General features: G+C 52.1%; 3 protein-coding genes across 8 annotated transcripts; all 3 read left to right on the top strand.

Moving 5' to 3' along the window:
- The first annotated feature begins 106 nt into the window (after window positions 1–106).
- Window positions 107–1878, top strand: lhfpl4b (LHFPL tetraspan subfamily member 4b). Its single transcript, XM_053849092.1, has 6 exons — window positions 107–223; window positions 478–698; window positions 761–965; window positions 1027–1106; window positions 1469–1616; window positions 1705–1878. Exons 2-6 carry the CDS (start codon window positions 480–482, stop codon window positions 1731–1733), a joined length of 681 nt encoding a protein of 226 aa, XP_053705067.1. The 5' UTR covers window positions 107–223; window positions 478–479; the 3' UTR covers window positions 1734–1878.
- A 412-nt stretch (window positions 1879–2290) lies between these two features.
- On the top strand, window positions 2291–6669 carry ccdc120a (coiled-coil domain containing 120a). 5 transcript variants are annotated; one of them, XM_053850087.1, is made up of 9 exons: window positions 2291–2526; window positions 4056–4123; window positions 4217–4344; window positions 4406–4519; window positions 4578–4710; window positions 4771–4861; window positions 4928–5535; window positions 5596–5758; window positions 5830–6669. In XM_053850087.1, exons 2-9 carry the CDS (start codon window positions 4090–4092, stop codon window positions 5924–5926), a joined length of 1368 nt encoding a protein of 455 aa, XP_053706062.1. In that variant the 5' UTR covers window positions 2291–2526; window positions 4056–4089; the 3' UTR covers window positions 5927–6669. The 5 variants fall into 5 exon arrangements, with proteins under 5 accessions (XP_053706062.1, XP_053706061.1, XP_053706060.1 ...); XM_053850086.1 differs by having other exon boundaries at window positions 4575–4710; XM_053850085.1 differs by having other exon boundaries at window positions 4578–4861.
- A 318-nt stretch (window positions 6670–6987) lies between these two features.
- On the top strand, window positions 6988–13451 carry abcd1 (ATP-binding cassette, sub-family D (ALD), member 1). Of its 2 annotated transcripts, none has more exons than XM_053850081.1 (18): window positions 6988–7183; window positions 8088–8318; window positions 8386–8468; window positions 8532–8671; window positions 8732–8919; window positions 9043–9217; window positions 9281–9471; window positions 9531–9711; window positions 9769–9911; window positions 9967–10117; window positions 10528–10622; window positions 11328–11473; window positions 11535–11680; window positions 11737–11821; window positions 11887–12012; window positions 12204–12291; window positions 12660–12795; window positions 13160–13451. In XM_053850081.1, exons 2-17 carry the CDS (start codon window positions 8184–8186, stop codon window positions 12768–12770), a joined length of 2184 nt encoding a protein of 727 aa, XP_053706056.1. In that variant the 5' UTR covers window positions 6988–7183; window positions 8088–8183; the 3' UTR covers window positions 12771–12795; window positions 13160–13451. The 2 variants fall into 2 exon arrangements, with proteins under 2 accessions (XP_053706056.1, XP_053706057.1); XM_053850082.1 differs by lacking the exon at window positions 6988–7183 and adding an exon at window positions 7190–7487.
- The last annotated feature ends 2183 nt before the right edge of the window (window positions 13452–15634 follow it).

The raw sequence follows: 15634 nt of genomic DNA, 5'->3' as shown, positions 1-15634 counted from the left end.
TCAAAAATAATCGACTAAAAATGGAGAGGCTTAACGGTGCAATTGTTTTTCATTGCTATCGGGTATTTTCTGACGTCGCTGACGCGCTGCGCCCCGCGGTGACGTCACTGCAGCCGGCGGAGCTCGCTCATCATCAGACTCGAACCTGCGATTCTTTGCTTCCCATCGTTCGTCCTCGACACTCGTCCAACTCCGGAGAATCGCCGCTTTCGGTCTCACGCAGGTGATTTTTTTTGTTTGTGCTGTCGATGGTCGCGGTGGTGACGTCGTCTGTTCATTCTTCATCTCAACTAAAGGTCATCGCTACATGCTTCACTGCAGTTGCAGACCCATGGACGTCATCATCATCATCATCCTCGAGACTGTTCTTCATCATCTTTGTCGTGTAAAACATCACAGTATTGAGTCTTCATCTCATCGTCACTGTCGCATCATCAGGAGCACATGTGAGGCGCGTGACTCTCTGCCGTCCCACAGTCATGTCCCTGACTCCGGACCTGTCGGACCTGTCTCGGCTCTACCAGACTGAGTTCGTCCGTAGTGCCCGGGCAGTCGGGGTGCTGTGGGCCGTGTGCACTCTCTGCTTCGCCATCATCCAGGTGGTGGTCCTGGTGCAGCCCTCCTGGGTCGGCACCACAGAGAGACACCAGCAGGGGGTGGGTCCTGCCCCCCCCAGCGGGACCTTGGGGCTGTTCGAGGTCAGTCTAGCTCAGCGTCTAGCTCTGAGCCGACGCACTGACCCGCTGACCTGCGCCCTCAGGTGTGTCTGGAATCGGACTGGCCCGTCCCGGAGTGCCGCGGCAGCCTCTCCACACTCTCCCCGCTGCCCTCCTTCCAGTCTGTGGCCGTGCTGGTCGGTGTGTCCCTGTGGGCCGTCTGGACCAGCGTCATCTGCCTCTGTCTCTTCAGGTTCTGCAGCGCCGCCACCGTCTACAAGATCTGTGCTTGGCTGCAGCTGACCGCAGGTCAGTCCGCTCCGTCTCCCGCCACAGAGCTGCACTTGACCTCCTGACCCCCTCTCTGCAGGCTTCTGCCTGGCACTGGCCTGTCTCCTGTTCCCAGACTCCTGGGAGAGTCCAGAGATGAGGGCTCTCTGCGGCGACTCGGTGAGATCATTCATGACCTCTTCCAACCATGACACCCTTCCCTGCACCGTTCCTCTCTTCTTCCTCTGTCAAACTGTCTCCTTCATCTCCTTCTGTTCTCAGTCTATCTTTATCCTCCTTTCTTCTGTTCTATTTCCTGCCCGCCTGCTACCAACCGTCTTGTCTTCTTCTCCTTCACTTCCTCTTTCATGTCATCTTCACGAGTACCTGAAAGCGATTGGACCTGTTCAAGGGTCTCATGAATAGAACACAGTTAGAGACCAAAGTGTTTTAAAGCGAGAGCAGACTCTCATTTTGATAGAAAGGCCTCCTCCTCCTCCCTCCTGTCCACCTGCTCCTCACTTCTCCTCCTGCTCGACCAGGTTGGCAGCTTCTCCTCAGGAAACTGCTCGGTTCACTGGGCCTACATCCTGGCCCTGCTGGGAGTCCTGGATGCGGCCATCTTGGCCACGCTGGCGTTTGTTTTGGCCAACAGGCAGGATGCTCTGCTGCCTCCCGACAGCAAGGAAGGTGAGGGAGCACGGAGGAGTCTCATCTTAGCTGGATGTCGAGCTCCACCAAAGTACAAACCAGATCACTCTGATTTCTGCCTGTGCAGTGACGACAGGACTGCTGATGTCGGCGTGACTGGAGTCCCGGATGCCTCATTGATTCTTATCAAATACATATGCAGTATATTTGTCTGTTTCCATATATGCACTTGCTGAAGATCTACACCATGTATACCCATGCTTATCTAAAAATATCAACTTTTATAGAGACGGAATTTTATTATTAATGGAGCATTTGTATGTTTCTATCATAATCACCACAACTATACCAATAAACGGTGTTAGAAATGGTGTTTTTGTGATCAAATTGTCGCGGTATTCTTCAACACCACCGCTCCTCTGTGTCAGCTTTGACCTCAGCTCAGCGTCTTCATCAAGGGAGTCCAACGATGAGACTCCAATTCAGGAGAAGCGCGCTTCCGCTGTGACCTGGTTGTTGGAGTCATTGTTGTTGTTGATGATGATTTCAGTTCCTGGACGCGGGAATTACGCGCCGCTTTAATAATATTACAGCTCTCACTGTGATTAGATGTCGGCTCCGCCCATCGGTTCTGATCCGATCATTGGTAAAATGGGCGTTTTAGAAGATCAAAGGCGTCGCTCGTGCCCGCGCGCGTGCGCATGTGTGTGGTCGGGAGCGCGCCTCGTGGTGCTGATGGAGCACAGCTCCAGCGAGTCGCGGGAGAAGATGCAGATGAAAGAAAGATGCGACCGTCAACGATGATCCACCGCTCAACCAGGTCACCTGTCGGTCCGCCGCTTCTCCACCCCTGGATGCGCCAGACAATCAGCGGGCTCGTGCCTCGGAACCAGGCCGTGGACTCCAGCAGCAGAGGTGATGCGCGACAGGAAGCCCGCGAGTGACCGAGGTAAGGCGCTCCACCGCGTGGTCAGCGCGTGTCACCAGACTCCATTGAAAGTTGAAGGTGTTAAAACTGCGCAGCGCGGGGCCGCACCTAGTCAGCAGCGTCACCGAATACCGTGCATGATTTACGCGTCGATACAGATCTATTTCATTTCGGCTACTTCAGCCGTGTCATAAATCAACATGTTTTTCACGAATGGCGCCAATATTCTGGGTGTTTTGCTGGTACCGAACTAGTTCTGTCTCAACAACCACCTGCATCCCTGTTTCACCGAACTTGCTCCCGAGCGTCTCTTCGACACTCCCTGCGTCTCCTTCCTTCCCTCTGCACCACTCTCACTTCTCTCTCATTCCTGCAGAGGTAACTTGACACACACCATAGTGCTGACCTTCATCAGACAGCCCCCCCTCTCTCACCCCTCACCCCATGTCCTCCTATCGCCTCACCTCACCTGACCTGTTGGAGCATAAACAACCAAGACACAGCAAGGAGCTGCTCGATATTTACCCCTCCTTCTGACCTCCTCATACTCTCCCTCCCTCCCTCCGACCTCTCCATCCATCCCACTCATCTGGAGGGCTTGGTGGAAGCGGCATCTGCTGGACATTTATGTGTCACAAACACACAGTGAGCGCGCCCAAGGTTTCAAAGGTGATTGGATGCTGGAGAGGCGCGCTCAGCCACTCACACTCCAGCCTGCCGGAGCTGGGATTTTTACATTGTTGCCATGCAGAGACCCAGCAGTCTGACCTACATTTAATGTGTGTGTGGGGGTTTATGTCTGTGTGTCAGTGAGTGTGAGTGGGAGGGAAGACTGCGCTTTATTTATAACGCCATGAGAAATACATGTGTGAGAGAGAGAGCGAATGGAAGAAAGGGAGGAGGTGTATCAGTGTATAGGTTGTGTGTCCTTAGACGTGTCTCCGGAGGCCGCCGTCTCCTGCCGTGGGTGTGGTCTCTGACGCAGTTGCAGATCCATAAAGATATGGAGGACCAGGTTTTGTTTCTTCAGAGGAAGCAAAACACTGACGTTGTTTTGTTCAGATATACAACATAGTTGGTCGGAGAACTGCTGCTCTGACCCCAGAGCTTTGCTGCGCGACATTTGCGGCTAAAATGTGTCGCATTTGTGGTCCGTCATTCACCGTCCTCATCAACGTATGGTGTTCTGCTGCAGCTGATCAGTGCCAAGGTTCCAACAGGACTGGAATCTGACGGCTCTGATCATCACCTCACGCCTGAGCGGAGGTTAGGAGCACGCTCAAACCTGTTTGTGTTGTGGCCTCCTGCAAAGTAAAAGTCAAGAAAAATGACGTAAGAAGCGCGAGCCACACGACCTCCGGAGGATCCTTGCTCATGTCATATAGAAATGATATAGAAATCTCATCAATGGGCAATCGGCCGTTTGCTCCTCCTCACTGTCCTGAATGTGACGCCACTGGTCTCCTTGTTTGCTGCACATCAGGCGGTGCATTTGAGGCCACTGCTCCCGGTGGCAGCGTGACTGATATGGATTCTGTCTGTGTGTGCAGGTGAGAAGTCCAGCAGTGATAAAGGCTGAGCCACATGGAGGTCAAAGGTCAACTCATTTCTGCTCCTGGTGAGTGCACCATTTCCTCACCGGGTCTTGCGTCAGAACCCCATCTGCTGCTCTACTCTGAGTGTCTCACGTGAAGTGCTGTTGGCATTGCAGAGCCTCTCACCTGCTCAAGCAGGAAGCAGAGGGAGCGAATGACGGAGCTGCAGGAGAGAAGGCGGAGCCTCCAGATGCTGCTCAGCATGCGATTGGCTGAACTTCGACGCATCTGTCTAAAAGAAGCGGTGAGTGATGGGATGCTGTGTTCTAGGTAGTAGGAACTCAGTCTCTCCTCTCATTGGTCAGGAGCTCACCGGGACCATGCCAAATGAATTTCCCTTGGAGGTGGGTGAGAAACCTCCGCGGGTCACTCGCAGAGTTGGGGCGTCCTGTCCAGGAAACAAGAAGTCCAGAGCTCAGGTGAGGGTCGGCCTGATGGTCACACGACATCGGACCTCACCACCCTGTTTGTCAGCAGGATGAGGGTCAGCGACCAAAACCAAAGAAGAGCTTGTTCAGCGGAGTGTTGAGGAAATCAGGCGACCCTGAACACACGGCGAACGCCCACACACACCAGGGGAAGAAGACAGAGCATCGCGGCTGCCACACAGGTGACACACACACAAGCAGGTCCCAGCTGGACACAAATGATGCCTCTTTTTCCCGGTCAGATGATTTCGGCTCTCAAGGCCACTCTCCAGGAACAGCAGGATCTCCAGTGGAAGTCTTCTTCCACAACAAGCGTAGGAATTCCCTCCTGAGGTACAGCGGTGGCCGTCCAGTTTGTGTGTTCCAAACAAGTGAGGACGTGTGTGTTGTGTCTCTCAGGACCTCCCCTCCGGAGAACACAAGCCGCCCACTCACCCTGCCGCCCTCGCAGCCTCCACCTCCTCCCCCCCGCCGAACTCAGGACTCCTCCTCATCCAACTCAGATCCAGACCCAGCCAGATGGACGGTGCCCGCTGGGGCCAGAGTCGCCACCGTCACAGGTGGGAGCCCCACTGTGACTGGCAAAGAGGGGGCGGAGCCAGTGCAGCGAGGAGGGGGTGCACGGGTAGTCAAAGGGACGGAGGGCGAGTCCGTGATGGGCGGACGGGCGAGGGACTGCCACGGGGGTGGGGTTCAGCTGGACTTTTGGGCGAAGCGGCGGCAGCCAATCACAATGCAGCAGAAGCTTCTCTACAATGGGTATTCAGCCCAGCAGCCGGCAGGAGCTCCGGCCACCCACAGTCGACTCGGTGACCAGAGAAAGTCCACGGTGACTCGCACCCGGTCCTGTGGTCCTTTCCAGTCAGAAACCCACAGCCCTCCTTTGCTTGCCATCCAGCCTGACCCACACCCCCATCTCCTGCCTCCACGACCCCCCCAACCTCCCACTCTGGAGGCCTCCCCTGGAGACACCACCCGGACCTTACACAAGGCGCTGGCTCTGGAAGGTGAGACCTGCTCACGGGCCTGTCAGCTGCAGGGGACAGACGTGTGGCTGTTGTGTGCAGGTCTGAGGGACTGGTACCTGAGAAACACCAGCGGCTCCAGCAACTCGGCGGGCTCCGCCCACTCCAGCAGCGGCAGCTCTGCTCATTACCGACAGTCCAACCCTCCGGTGGGAGCAGGTCACCACAGACCCAAACTGCCACACTCCTTCACCTTTCATGGCAGGTAGGGACCCTGTGACCCGGAGGTCAGGTGACCTTGAACTAAACGTCTCTCTCTCTCTCTCTCTCTTCCAGGTTGGCGTGCAGCTCACTCAACCAGGACTCTTCACCTCACAAACAAAAAATCCCTTCACTTGATCCAGAACCTCTGTCACCCGGAACTCTGGTCTGACTCAGGTGTGCCCGGCTTCAAGCTCAGGACACCGCAACGCTGCTGTCGTGCTCTCGGCTTCGCTCAAGCGAAAGTGAAAAAAAAAAACAATCAGGTGAAGCGACAATCAGCTGCTGGAATCTTTGCTTTTCCTCGGAGCACCGTCTCGATGAAGTGTCTTCATTGGCTGTTTTTGTGTCGTGTCCCGTATGAACCACAGATGAATGTCTCACGGAGAGTTCAGGGAGTTTGCTTTGTAAAAAAAATGCGACATGGATCACCACCCGTTCACGCTTGTCAACCCTCTTTGATATTTTCTCACGCTGACGTGCAGGTGTCATGTGACTGCCAGGTGATAATCCCAGCATGCTTTTGTACCTAAACCTACCAGCTGTTTTTTATTCCGAGGATTTGTTCTGCGAGGATGCCTTCTCAGCAGCTCCTATGGAATCAGTTCTGGAGTGGATTCTTGCCTTGACTGAACTGGATTCAAAAGCGCAGTTGAGGAAGTGCATCCTTGAAAGTAAGCTGTCCACGCGTCTAGAGAATCAGGCACTGTCCAACATGAAGAAAAAAAGATGTCAAAGTCCAGAAGGACCAATCAGGATGACTGTAACATCATGTCTAACGTGATGAATTCAGGTGAAGTCTGTATATTTTATATCCCGGGGAAATCTGTAAAATACTTTTTGTACATTTTTGGAAACTTTTTTACTTTTTTTCCACATTAATGTCTGTTTCAATAAAGACTTTTGCTTCCTGGACACGCCTTCTCACGGACACTCCGACACCAGTGTTGTCGAAGGGGCTGATCACAGGGGAGTAAACGTTTGTCACCGGAACTGAACCTAGTAAATGACACCAGTGGTGTCGAAGGGGCTGATCACAGGGGAGTAAACCTTCGCATGACACCGGGACTGAACCTCGTAAATGACCCATTCCTGGTTTGATGGTTTGCAAGCTGCCTCATAACTAACAAACAAGCAGGACCTTCCAATCTGTAACCCCTGCTCACAGTAGTGTAGTAAGGTTTCATATTTTTAGTAAAGTATTATTTCACATTCAGATTAAAGAGAAGATTCAGTGAAACTAGCCTTTAAACTCCGTAGAACTAGCAGAAGGAACACACACGCATTAAAATCACACTCAGCCACACACTTATTCCAAGAACTAGACCAGAAAAATGAATGTTACAAAGCTTCACCGAAGGGAAGGTCATCAGAGAAGAGAGGAAGTGGGCGGGGCCGGCCGTCGGTGGGACGTCTCTCCTCTTCTCAGGTAAACAACTTGACTTTGATCTTCGCCACGAAACTTTTTCAAAAGTGCATTAAAAGTTCCCGCTCGGAGGCGAGGAGATGTTGCGGTTTTGCGTCCTTTTGGCCGGGACCCTGCGCTAAACAGCTGACAGCGTCAGACCGGAAACCTTCGTGGAAAAAAACAGAACAAGTTAGCCTTTAGCTTTAGCACCCATCCGCTATCTGCCGGGTTTTATCCTCCACGTCCAGCCATGGCGGCGTTCATCCAATACGACGCCTCGAACGGGACGATTTGTGGTTCTGAGAACTTGGAGAACTCACATGTGGTACGTTTCAAAGCAGGAAAGAACAAACAGTGGTAACGGCGAAGCTAACAGGTCGACGTGTTTGATGCGTGGTGACGTAACGCCGCCGTGCTGAAGTACCAGTCGAAATATTATTCACATGGAATAAAATATAGAAGAAGAATGGCATTTAAGATGCGTAAAAGCGTCTGCAAAGCTCACTCCAGCTGCATATAGGTCAGAAGTCAAAGGAGGACTGCGATGAAAGCAGGATGTAATGATTGTATAATGACTAACTTCCCACAAAGAGTTAAACGGCATTAACTCCGGAGTGGATCACGAGGTTGTTTTCTCTGCCTGTTATTTCTCCTCATATTGATTTCACTCACGCGCTCTGATAATCATTTGACATTTGCCACAGAGAAGTTATGAGTGGAGTGAGACTCTCACAGTTGCTGTTCCAGATGTCATGACGCTGGAACTACAGATGTGATGTAGACCTGACTCATGAAACAATGCACTTGTTCTGTGATCTTGCATGTCAGTTTTGAGGCTGTTCTGGTGACAATTGAAGTGCAGCGTCCTGGTCTCGAAGCCTCTCCACTGCTCCATGAAACAGTCTGTTTCCCTGTCTCCTCTCAGAAGGTCGCGGCCGACTTCAACATGAGGAAGTGATCCGTCAGGTGACAGGGCTTCAGTGGCTGTAGCCATCTTGGGATTGGTGAAGGTCAGCGCTCCATGAACATGCAGCCGAGCCACCTCCAGCTGCTGGCCCAGCTGAGGAGAAGGTCTCGACTCCGGAAACTGGCGGTTGCCCTGGCTTCAGCTTATGCCTTGAGAAAACTGACAGTCTACCTGTGGAGGAAGAGACAGGTAACAGGAGTGACCGCGTTCACACAAGCACGCTTTGTTTCGTAAACATACGTGTTTGTTTATTCAGGGAGGAGCAGCGAAACACCTGTGTGGGAATGACAAACCTGATGCTTTCATCAAGAGTCAGGACAGGAAGGAGCTCAAGAGAAGGTCTAGTGAGTGGAAGCTGAAGACCAGAGGGCTGTGACTGAAGAGCGCTGTGTTCCTCCACAGAGATTTTGCTGTCCAGCTGACTCGTCTCTTAAAGCTCCTGTTTCCACGGCTACTCTGTCGGGAGGTGGGACTTCTGGTCCTGCACTCCCTCACGCTGATGTCCAGAACCTTCTTGTCCATCTACGTGGCCTCTCTGGACGGTTGGTGCCTCTGAGTGTTGAACACGGAGGTGGGTTCTTATCTGCGGCTCTGCTCCACAGGCGCCATCGTCAAGTGCATTGTGCAGAAGAACCCCAGGGCCTTCGTGCTGCAGCTGGCCAAATGGCTGCTGGTGTCGGTCCCGGCGACCTTCATCAACAGCGCCATCCGCTTCCTTGAGGGGCAGCTCTCGCTCAACTTCAGGACCAGGCTGGTTAACCACGCCTACCAGCTATACTTCACCAATCAGGTGAGACTTGTCGCCCCCAGCTGGTTTGCCGTTGGCATTGCTTCGATCGGGTGCAAATGTGAAATGCTTTGGACTCGCTTCTCTGAGTTGACGTTGAGCGAATCTGACTGGCGATGATGTCAGACCTACTACAGGGTCAGCAACATGGACGGGCGCCTGAACAACCCAGACCAGTCCCTCACTGAAGACATCGTGATGTTCTCAGCCTCCGTCGCTCACCTCTACTCCAACCTGACCAAGCCGGTGCTGGACGTGGTGGTCACATGCTACACTCTACTGAGGACCGCCCAGTCCAAAGGTTGGCTTCCCAGACTGACTCCTCTGTCCTGGCAAGTCGACAACTCTGGCTGATGTTCTGCAGGTGCCAACACCACCTGGCCGTCTGTCATTGCTGGACTGGTGGTGGCGCTCACTGCACAGGTGCTTCGCTGCTGCTCTCCTCAGTTTGGGTCCCTGGTGGCTGAAGAAGCCAGGCGGAAGGGAGACCTGAGGTTCCTGCACTCGCGCATCATCAACAACTCAGAGGAGATCGCCTTCTACGGGGGACACCAGGTGACCCGTCCTCATCCAGGATGCTGCCCCCTGCTGGACTGAAGTTGTTTCCTCGGCAGGTGGAGATGTCTCTGCTGCAGAGGAGCTACTCCTCGCTGTCCTCTCACATCCACAACATCCTTCTGAAGCGTCTCTGGTTCGTCATGTTGGAGCAGTTCCTCATGAAGTACGTGTGGAGCGCGGCCGGGCTGGTGATGGTCGCTGTGCCCATCATCACCGCCACAGGATACTCCCAACACGGTACCACCCCGCCACATCACGATGCTCGTGACCTTGCTCTAACTGTGCTGCCCTCAGACTCCGAAGAGGTCAAACTGGCCGCCATGGACATGAAGGAAGAAGAGCTGGTGAGTGAGAGGACGCAGGCCTTCACCACGGCCAGGAACCTGCTGAACTCTGCTGCGGACGCCGTGGAGAGAATCATGAGCTCCTATAAAGAGGTTTGTCCAGCAAGGTTTGTGGTCGCCAGCTGTCGGTGAACCTTGTCTGGCTTAGGTGACGGAGTTGGCCGGGTACACCACTCGAGTCTCTGAGATGTTCGACGTGTTTGAGGATGTGAAAGATGGAATCTACAAGAGGTCAAAGCTGCCAGAAGGTGAAGCAGATGAGCACGCTCTGAGGGTCAGTGGACTCCTGGAGCAGCGAGGTGAGAGTGACGGGTCCTCTGAAAAGTGTATGACGATATGATTTTTTGCCACAGAGTTCTTGTAACGAATGTTTAATCTAACACCTTCCATCGTGCTGAGCGTCTATTTTAATATATGCAGTTCAGTCTTGTGACCAGCAGGGGGCGCCAACACGCCATTTATCTTTCTGCAGCACGTCAAACTGAATAAATAAGACGTATTCAGTCTTGTTACATATTTTAAATTGAAAAAACTTACAAGTATGCATTAATAAAGACACGCCTATTGATGTGGTGAGGAGAAACAAGTCTTATATAATTCTGACACCCTCAGTTTGAGACCATAAATAAAAACAATATTCTTTTAAAAATAGTGAGTGAATAATAACGTTCTATGACATGAGTTAAATGGCTTCTTGTCTTGTGTGCAGGCCGTGTGATCAGTGTGGAGAAGGGGATTTGCTGTGAGGACCTGCCAATCATCACGCCGACTGGAGACGTGGTGGTGTCCAGTCTCAACATTCAGGTGACACACACGGAGAGACCCACGTGTGTCGGCTTGACTGAGGATGTGTTGGGGGGTGGGGGGAGTAACAGCTGCAGTCTGAAGTGGGAGGGGGAGGGTCGGGGTTGTGAGGACAGATCTAATGTCCTTTTTGGTTTATTGTTGCACAGATGTGTGTCAAGAGAGACAGAGTTCATAGCAGCTAAAATCCCAGAACTGTTCGCAGTTTAAACAGAAATCCACGTCCATCCATCTCAAGATAGAATTAATTTTTAGAACTTCCCACCTGGAGTTCTGCTGACACACCATGGTCAGAAATGGACTCCAGACTGTCCCCCCCACCCCACATTAGCTGCCTTCTGCTGACGTTTCTCTCCAGCGCCGCTGTGTTTGTCAGGAGTTTTGAAACTGACTGCGCTTTGAAGTTATCTTCATAAAAAAAATGTTTAAAGGAATCGTTTCACAAAAACACGAAAGCTTGAGGAAAATCTTTACACCAGCTGCTGTGGAATGGTTGGAGCTCTGCTGGCGTCCTGACCCTGCCCTGAATCAACAGTTGGTTTGGACAGGCAGCGCACGTGTCCTGGGATAAGTCACTGAGGGCTGGTCACATACTCATGAAGGTGGAGAGGTGGTCACCGTGCAGGACGTGTGTGATGAGGAAGCTTCTCAGCCTCCAGCCATCGACTTGGACATGACTCCAAACATGTTGCCCTGTGTGTTCAGGTGGAGGACGGCATGAACGTTCTGATCACGGGGCCCAACGGTTGTGGAAAGAGCTCCCTGTTCCGGATCCTCAGCGGACTCTGGCCCGTTTACGGCGGCGTTCTCAACCGTCCTGAGCCAGAGCACATGTTCTATATTCCTCAGAGGTACTGCTGTGGCACCGCAGTGTCGCTCGAGTATTCATGCAGTACCGCTGTCTGCCCCCAGGCCCTACATGTCCGAGGGGACGCTGAGGGACCAGGTCATCTACCCGGATTCGGCGGAGCAAATGGTGCAGAAGGGAGTGACAGACTCAGACCTGGAGAGCATCCTGCGCATCGTGCACCTGCGCTACATCTTGGACCGTGAGAGAGGTGGGTCAGGTGGTGGACTGGGCCACAGCCTGGCCTTGACTGTGTGCTTCTGCCAGGGTGGGAGTCGGTCAGTGACTGGAAGGATGTGCTGTCTGGAGGAGAGAAGCAGAGGATGGGCATGGCTCGCATGTTCTACCACCGGTACGGCCGCACACGCCTTGCTGTCCCCGCGCAGCACAGCAGGTAACCAGGCTTGTGTCAGACAGACCCAGATACGCTCTGCTGGACGAGTGCACCAGCGCTGTGAGCATCGACGTGGAGGGACAGATCTTTATGGCTGCGAAGGAGGCGGGAATATCCCTGCTGTCCATCACCCACCGGCCCTCACTCTGGTCAGAGCCGCTCCTTGTGTTGTGTGTCTCAGAGGAGTAGGCAGAGTGCGGCGATCTCACTGGCCGCTATGACTCACTGAGCTTTCATTCACGCTGATGGTTGAACTGGGGTGTGACTGAAGTGCGGCCAGCTGGTATTAACCGGAGCGCAGCAGCCTGCATGACGACCTTGAACATTTTGCTCCACACAGGAAGTACCACTCTCACTTGCTGCAGTTCGACGGAGAAGGAGGATGGAAGTTCGAACCACTGGACGCCTCCACTCGCACGTCCCTGCAGGTCTGCGCCGCCTCCTCGCTGCTTCATTAACTCTCCCGGCAGATCCACCTCTGACTCTCCAGACATGTTCAGATCCTTCCTCAGTGTCCCCACACCTACACAAGCTGGCGTCGAGTAAATCTAATCACCGCCATCAGTGGAGCTGCTTCCCTCCAGGGGTCATCGCAGCCAGCAGCCCATCACTCCTTAGCAGTTACACGGAGTCAGAGAGTTTCTGCTGCTTCCACTCCAGTCTTTATTTTCCTGCCTCGCCTGCTTACACTTTTTAGAAAATCAAATTTGCCTAGGGGGAGCGCCGACGCTAACCTCTGACCTGCAGAGGCAGTGGTAGCCATGGTAACGCTCGTCTGTGTGTGTGTATGTTGCAGGAGGAGAAGCAGAGGTTAGAGAATCAGTTGTCAGGGATTCCCAAGATGCAGCAGCGTCTGTCGGAGCTGTGCGTCCTCCTGGGCGAGGGAGAGGGTGAGAGCAGTGGCTGAGAGGAGCCGCCGCCGCGCCACTTAGGTGGGTGACGTTGCGTGAACCGATACCACTTGTTCTGACCCGACTCTCGTGGAACACTTGGTCCCAGTCCCACTCTCAGTCCATCACTCCTCTGGATCAGAGCACTTTGCCTCGACACTGGTTGTCATGACGATGGCGTGACCCCTGTGATTGAACCTGAACTTGAACCTGACACCAGTAGCAGCCAATAGGACTCCTATTGACGTGACTGACGTGTCTCACCTGACAGTTCCGACCCGACTTGTTCCACCCGATTACATTTACTTAAGTTAACATTCACCTGACAAGACTGAGACCTGGGCCCAGACTTGAGTCACGTGACACGCATTTCACCTCACTCACCTGGATTTCCTGTCTCCCCCAGCACTGGTCCCAGATCAAGGTCAAAGGTCGTGCCCGCAGCAGGAGGACCACGCCTTTTTAAACGTCATCACGTCAGTTGTTTATTTTAATGAATAATTTTAATGAATTAGATCAGGCAACGCGAGGCTGATCAGGAGTCATTTAACTTCGGAGAACATTTCCCGGTGCAGAAGATGAAGATGTCCTTTGATTTCACCGTTTCAGAAGTCCACTTGTTTTGGCTTCACGACTGACTTTTATGTGTTGTTGCTGACACAGTAATAAAAATGTGGACTCCTGGAGTGGTTGCAGTCATGTGAAAGTGACGCGCGTGTGGTGAGAGACCTGGGGGTATGTACCGAGAGCAGCAGCGAACCAGGCTGTGGGCGGAGCCTCTCAGCCAGTTATAGAACGAGAACTGATGTTCAGACAACAACGTGGAGGGCGGAGCACGTCTCGATGCCCTACAACACATGATCGCTGGGAGTGTTATTCCCGCTCATCTGTCAACGTGCTGGGGTAACAGTTACATTAGGAATTTCAAGAAGTCCATTCGCCTCTGAGGCTGGCTGTCTGGTGGCTTCTCCACGTGAGGCGAGTCGGCGTCAGTGCCCTGTGGCGGCGAGGAATAAACTGCTGCGACAGACGGGGAGATGAACTGGACGGGTCTGCGCCCTTCAGTGCCACGGTCCTGAAGAGTCTCGGTCATGAGCTGCGACTGGGGAGGGCCACGCTTTGATCAGCAACCCTGGGTAACTGTTGCACGGCTTCAGACGCTGACCACTCCTGAGAGAAACTCACCAGGGAAATCAGTAACACAGCCTGACGGGTGGCAGCGGAAGGCGAGAGGCTGCTGATCAATAGCGGCTGGTCAGTTTCTGCCTCATTCCCTGTTATTACCATCACATATCCTCACTCCTCCAGTTCAGCCAGGCTCCCTCACTGGGTTCACTTGCTTCCTACACAGCAGACCCTGGTCATCCGAGCAAGTTTGTTTTGGGTAGTGAAGGAATCTTGTTTAGCATTTTCATCCAAGCTAATGATTTTGAAGATTTCTGTAGAAACTGTAAATAATTTTTCTCATCTTACACCCTGGATGTTCTATTTATGACCTGATTTTTACTCACCAGTTCATTGATGATGCCTGGGCTTGTCAGGAAGTCGTGGTGAAAACAAAACACGCTTCAGATCTGAAGATGGAGCTCAGAACTAGCAGGTAATGAGTGAGGCAAAAGAGGATTGGAGCGGGAACCAGTCGTCTGGGGAGCAACTGCAGCTTGACTGTTTACCTACCATGTTCAAAACACTTCACAGAGGATTGAAGGAGTGTTTTTCCATTCAAGCAGCTCGTTGCTGAACTTTGTTCAAAGCGTCGATTAAATATTAAATGGCCTGCAACATCAGCGGGCGACAGTTGGGCGGCCCAGGTGAGGCTGTGACAGGCAGCAGACTTGACCTTCCTCCTGTGTCCTCTGAAGCTGCTGGGGAGAAATGAAGGGGAATTATTCATCAGAGTAAATACAAGTGAAATGTGGAGCATGAAATGATAGATAATTAATAGAGTGTTAAAATAATGGCGATCGTTTGGCTGCAAGCGTCGGGGTGGGGGAGAGACTTACGTAATCGTAGGAGGTTCATTGTTCCTTTTGTTGGATGATGGATTCCTGCCCACCAACCCGTCGACTCCAAGTCCATCAGTGAGTGGCAAGTGTCAGGTTCTGACCTCACACTTATCTAATGATCCAGACTCATGGAGTGTTAGAGACAGACTGACCTGGGCATATTTACAAGTTATACACTCGAGTTCCCCACCACACTCCTGAGGCCCCAGGGCCACTGGAGGCCCTTCAACAGAGGCTGTGAGTGAAAACTATCTGGACTTTTACGAACTTTAAATCATACTTTTCTGTAATAAGCTCAACTTTCTGGCTGTTAATATTATTGTATCATTTCTAGGGGTGGGATTCGCCACAAGTATATTACTGAATGAAATGATGAATCATACATTTAAACAAAATATAGTTCATTTTGCATCAGTTTGACAATAGCACAATACATCACAATGGTGGCTATATTCAGGGTTTTATATCACCTTATTTAAACTAAAGCTCTTTTAATGTCTTGAAAATATTTGGACAAGAATTTCAGTTTTATAAGAATTTCAAGTCCATTCCGAGTAGTGGAAACCCTGGCCATTGTGTAGCGAAAAACATCCTTGAACAAAAGCAAACAGATGCTTTTGTTTGCTTTTGTTCAGGGATTCCTCCATGTTTGTTGTTGTTGTTATATCATGCTAGCTGCGACGTGTTTTGTGCATCACACACACACATATATATATATATATATGAACGGGAAACCTGGCGATGATGTGTTAAACTTTAATTAAACTCAAAGACTCTCGTCTCTTTCTCTGTCACAGAGATGGATTATTGAGAGTGGTTGCCGGTTCAATTCCCACAAACAGCCCTAAGGGAGCGCTTGCTGCAGAGACGCGGTG

The sequence above is a fragment of the Synchiropus splendidus genome, chromosome 18 (assembly GCF_027744825.2).
Source record: "Synchiropus splendidus isolate RoL2022-P1 chromosome 18, RoL_Sspl_1.0, whole genome shotgun sequence".
Taxonomy (NCBI): Eukaryota; Metazoa; Chordata; class Actinopteri; order Syngnathiformes; family Callionymidae; genus Synchiropus; species Synchiropus splendidus.
The sequence above is the reverse complement of the archived record's forward strand: the minus strand, read 5'-3'. Positions and strand labels throughout refer to the sequence as shown.

Bases quoted from the DNA above. Each gene is read 5' to 3' on its own strand.
- lhfpl4b (XM_053849092.1), top strand. From the start codon at position 480: ATGTCCCTGACTCCGGACCTGTCGGACCTGTCTCGGCTCTACCAGACT. The intron at 699-760 runs GTCAGTCTAGCT...CTGCGCCCTCAG, and splicing joins GGACCTTGGGGCTGTTCGAG to GTGTGTCTGGAATCGGACTG. The intron at 1,617-1,704 runs GTGAGGGAGCAC...CTGCCTGTGCAG, and splicing joins GCCTCCCGACAGCAAGGAAG to TGACGACAGGACTGCTGATG.
- ccdc120a (XM_053850083.1), top strand. From the start codon at position 4,090: ATGGAGGTCAAAGGTCAACTCATTTCTGCTCCTG. The intron at 5,536-5,595 runs GTGAGACCTGCT...TGTTGTGTGCAG, and splicing joins CAAGGCGCTGGCTCTGGAAG to GTCTGAGGGACTGGTACCTG. The intron at 5,759-5,829 runs GTAGGGACCCTG...TCTCTCTTCCAG, and splicing joins TCCTTCACCTTTCATGGCAG to GTTGGCGTGCAGCTCACTCA.
- abcd1 (XM_053850081.1), top strand. From the start codon at position 8,184: ATGAACATGCAGCCGAGCCACCTCCAGCTGCTGGCCCAGCTGAGGAGA. The intron at 9,712-9,768 runs GTACCACCCCGC...TGCTGCCCTCAG, and splicing joins CACAGGATACTCCCAACACG to ACTCCGAAGAGGTCAAACTG. The intron at 10,623-11,327 runs GTGACACACACG...CTGTGTGTTCAG, and splicing joins TGTCCAGTCTCAACATTCAG to GTGGAGGACGGCATGAACGT.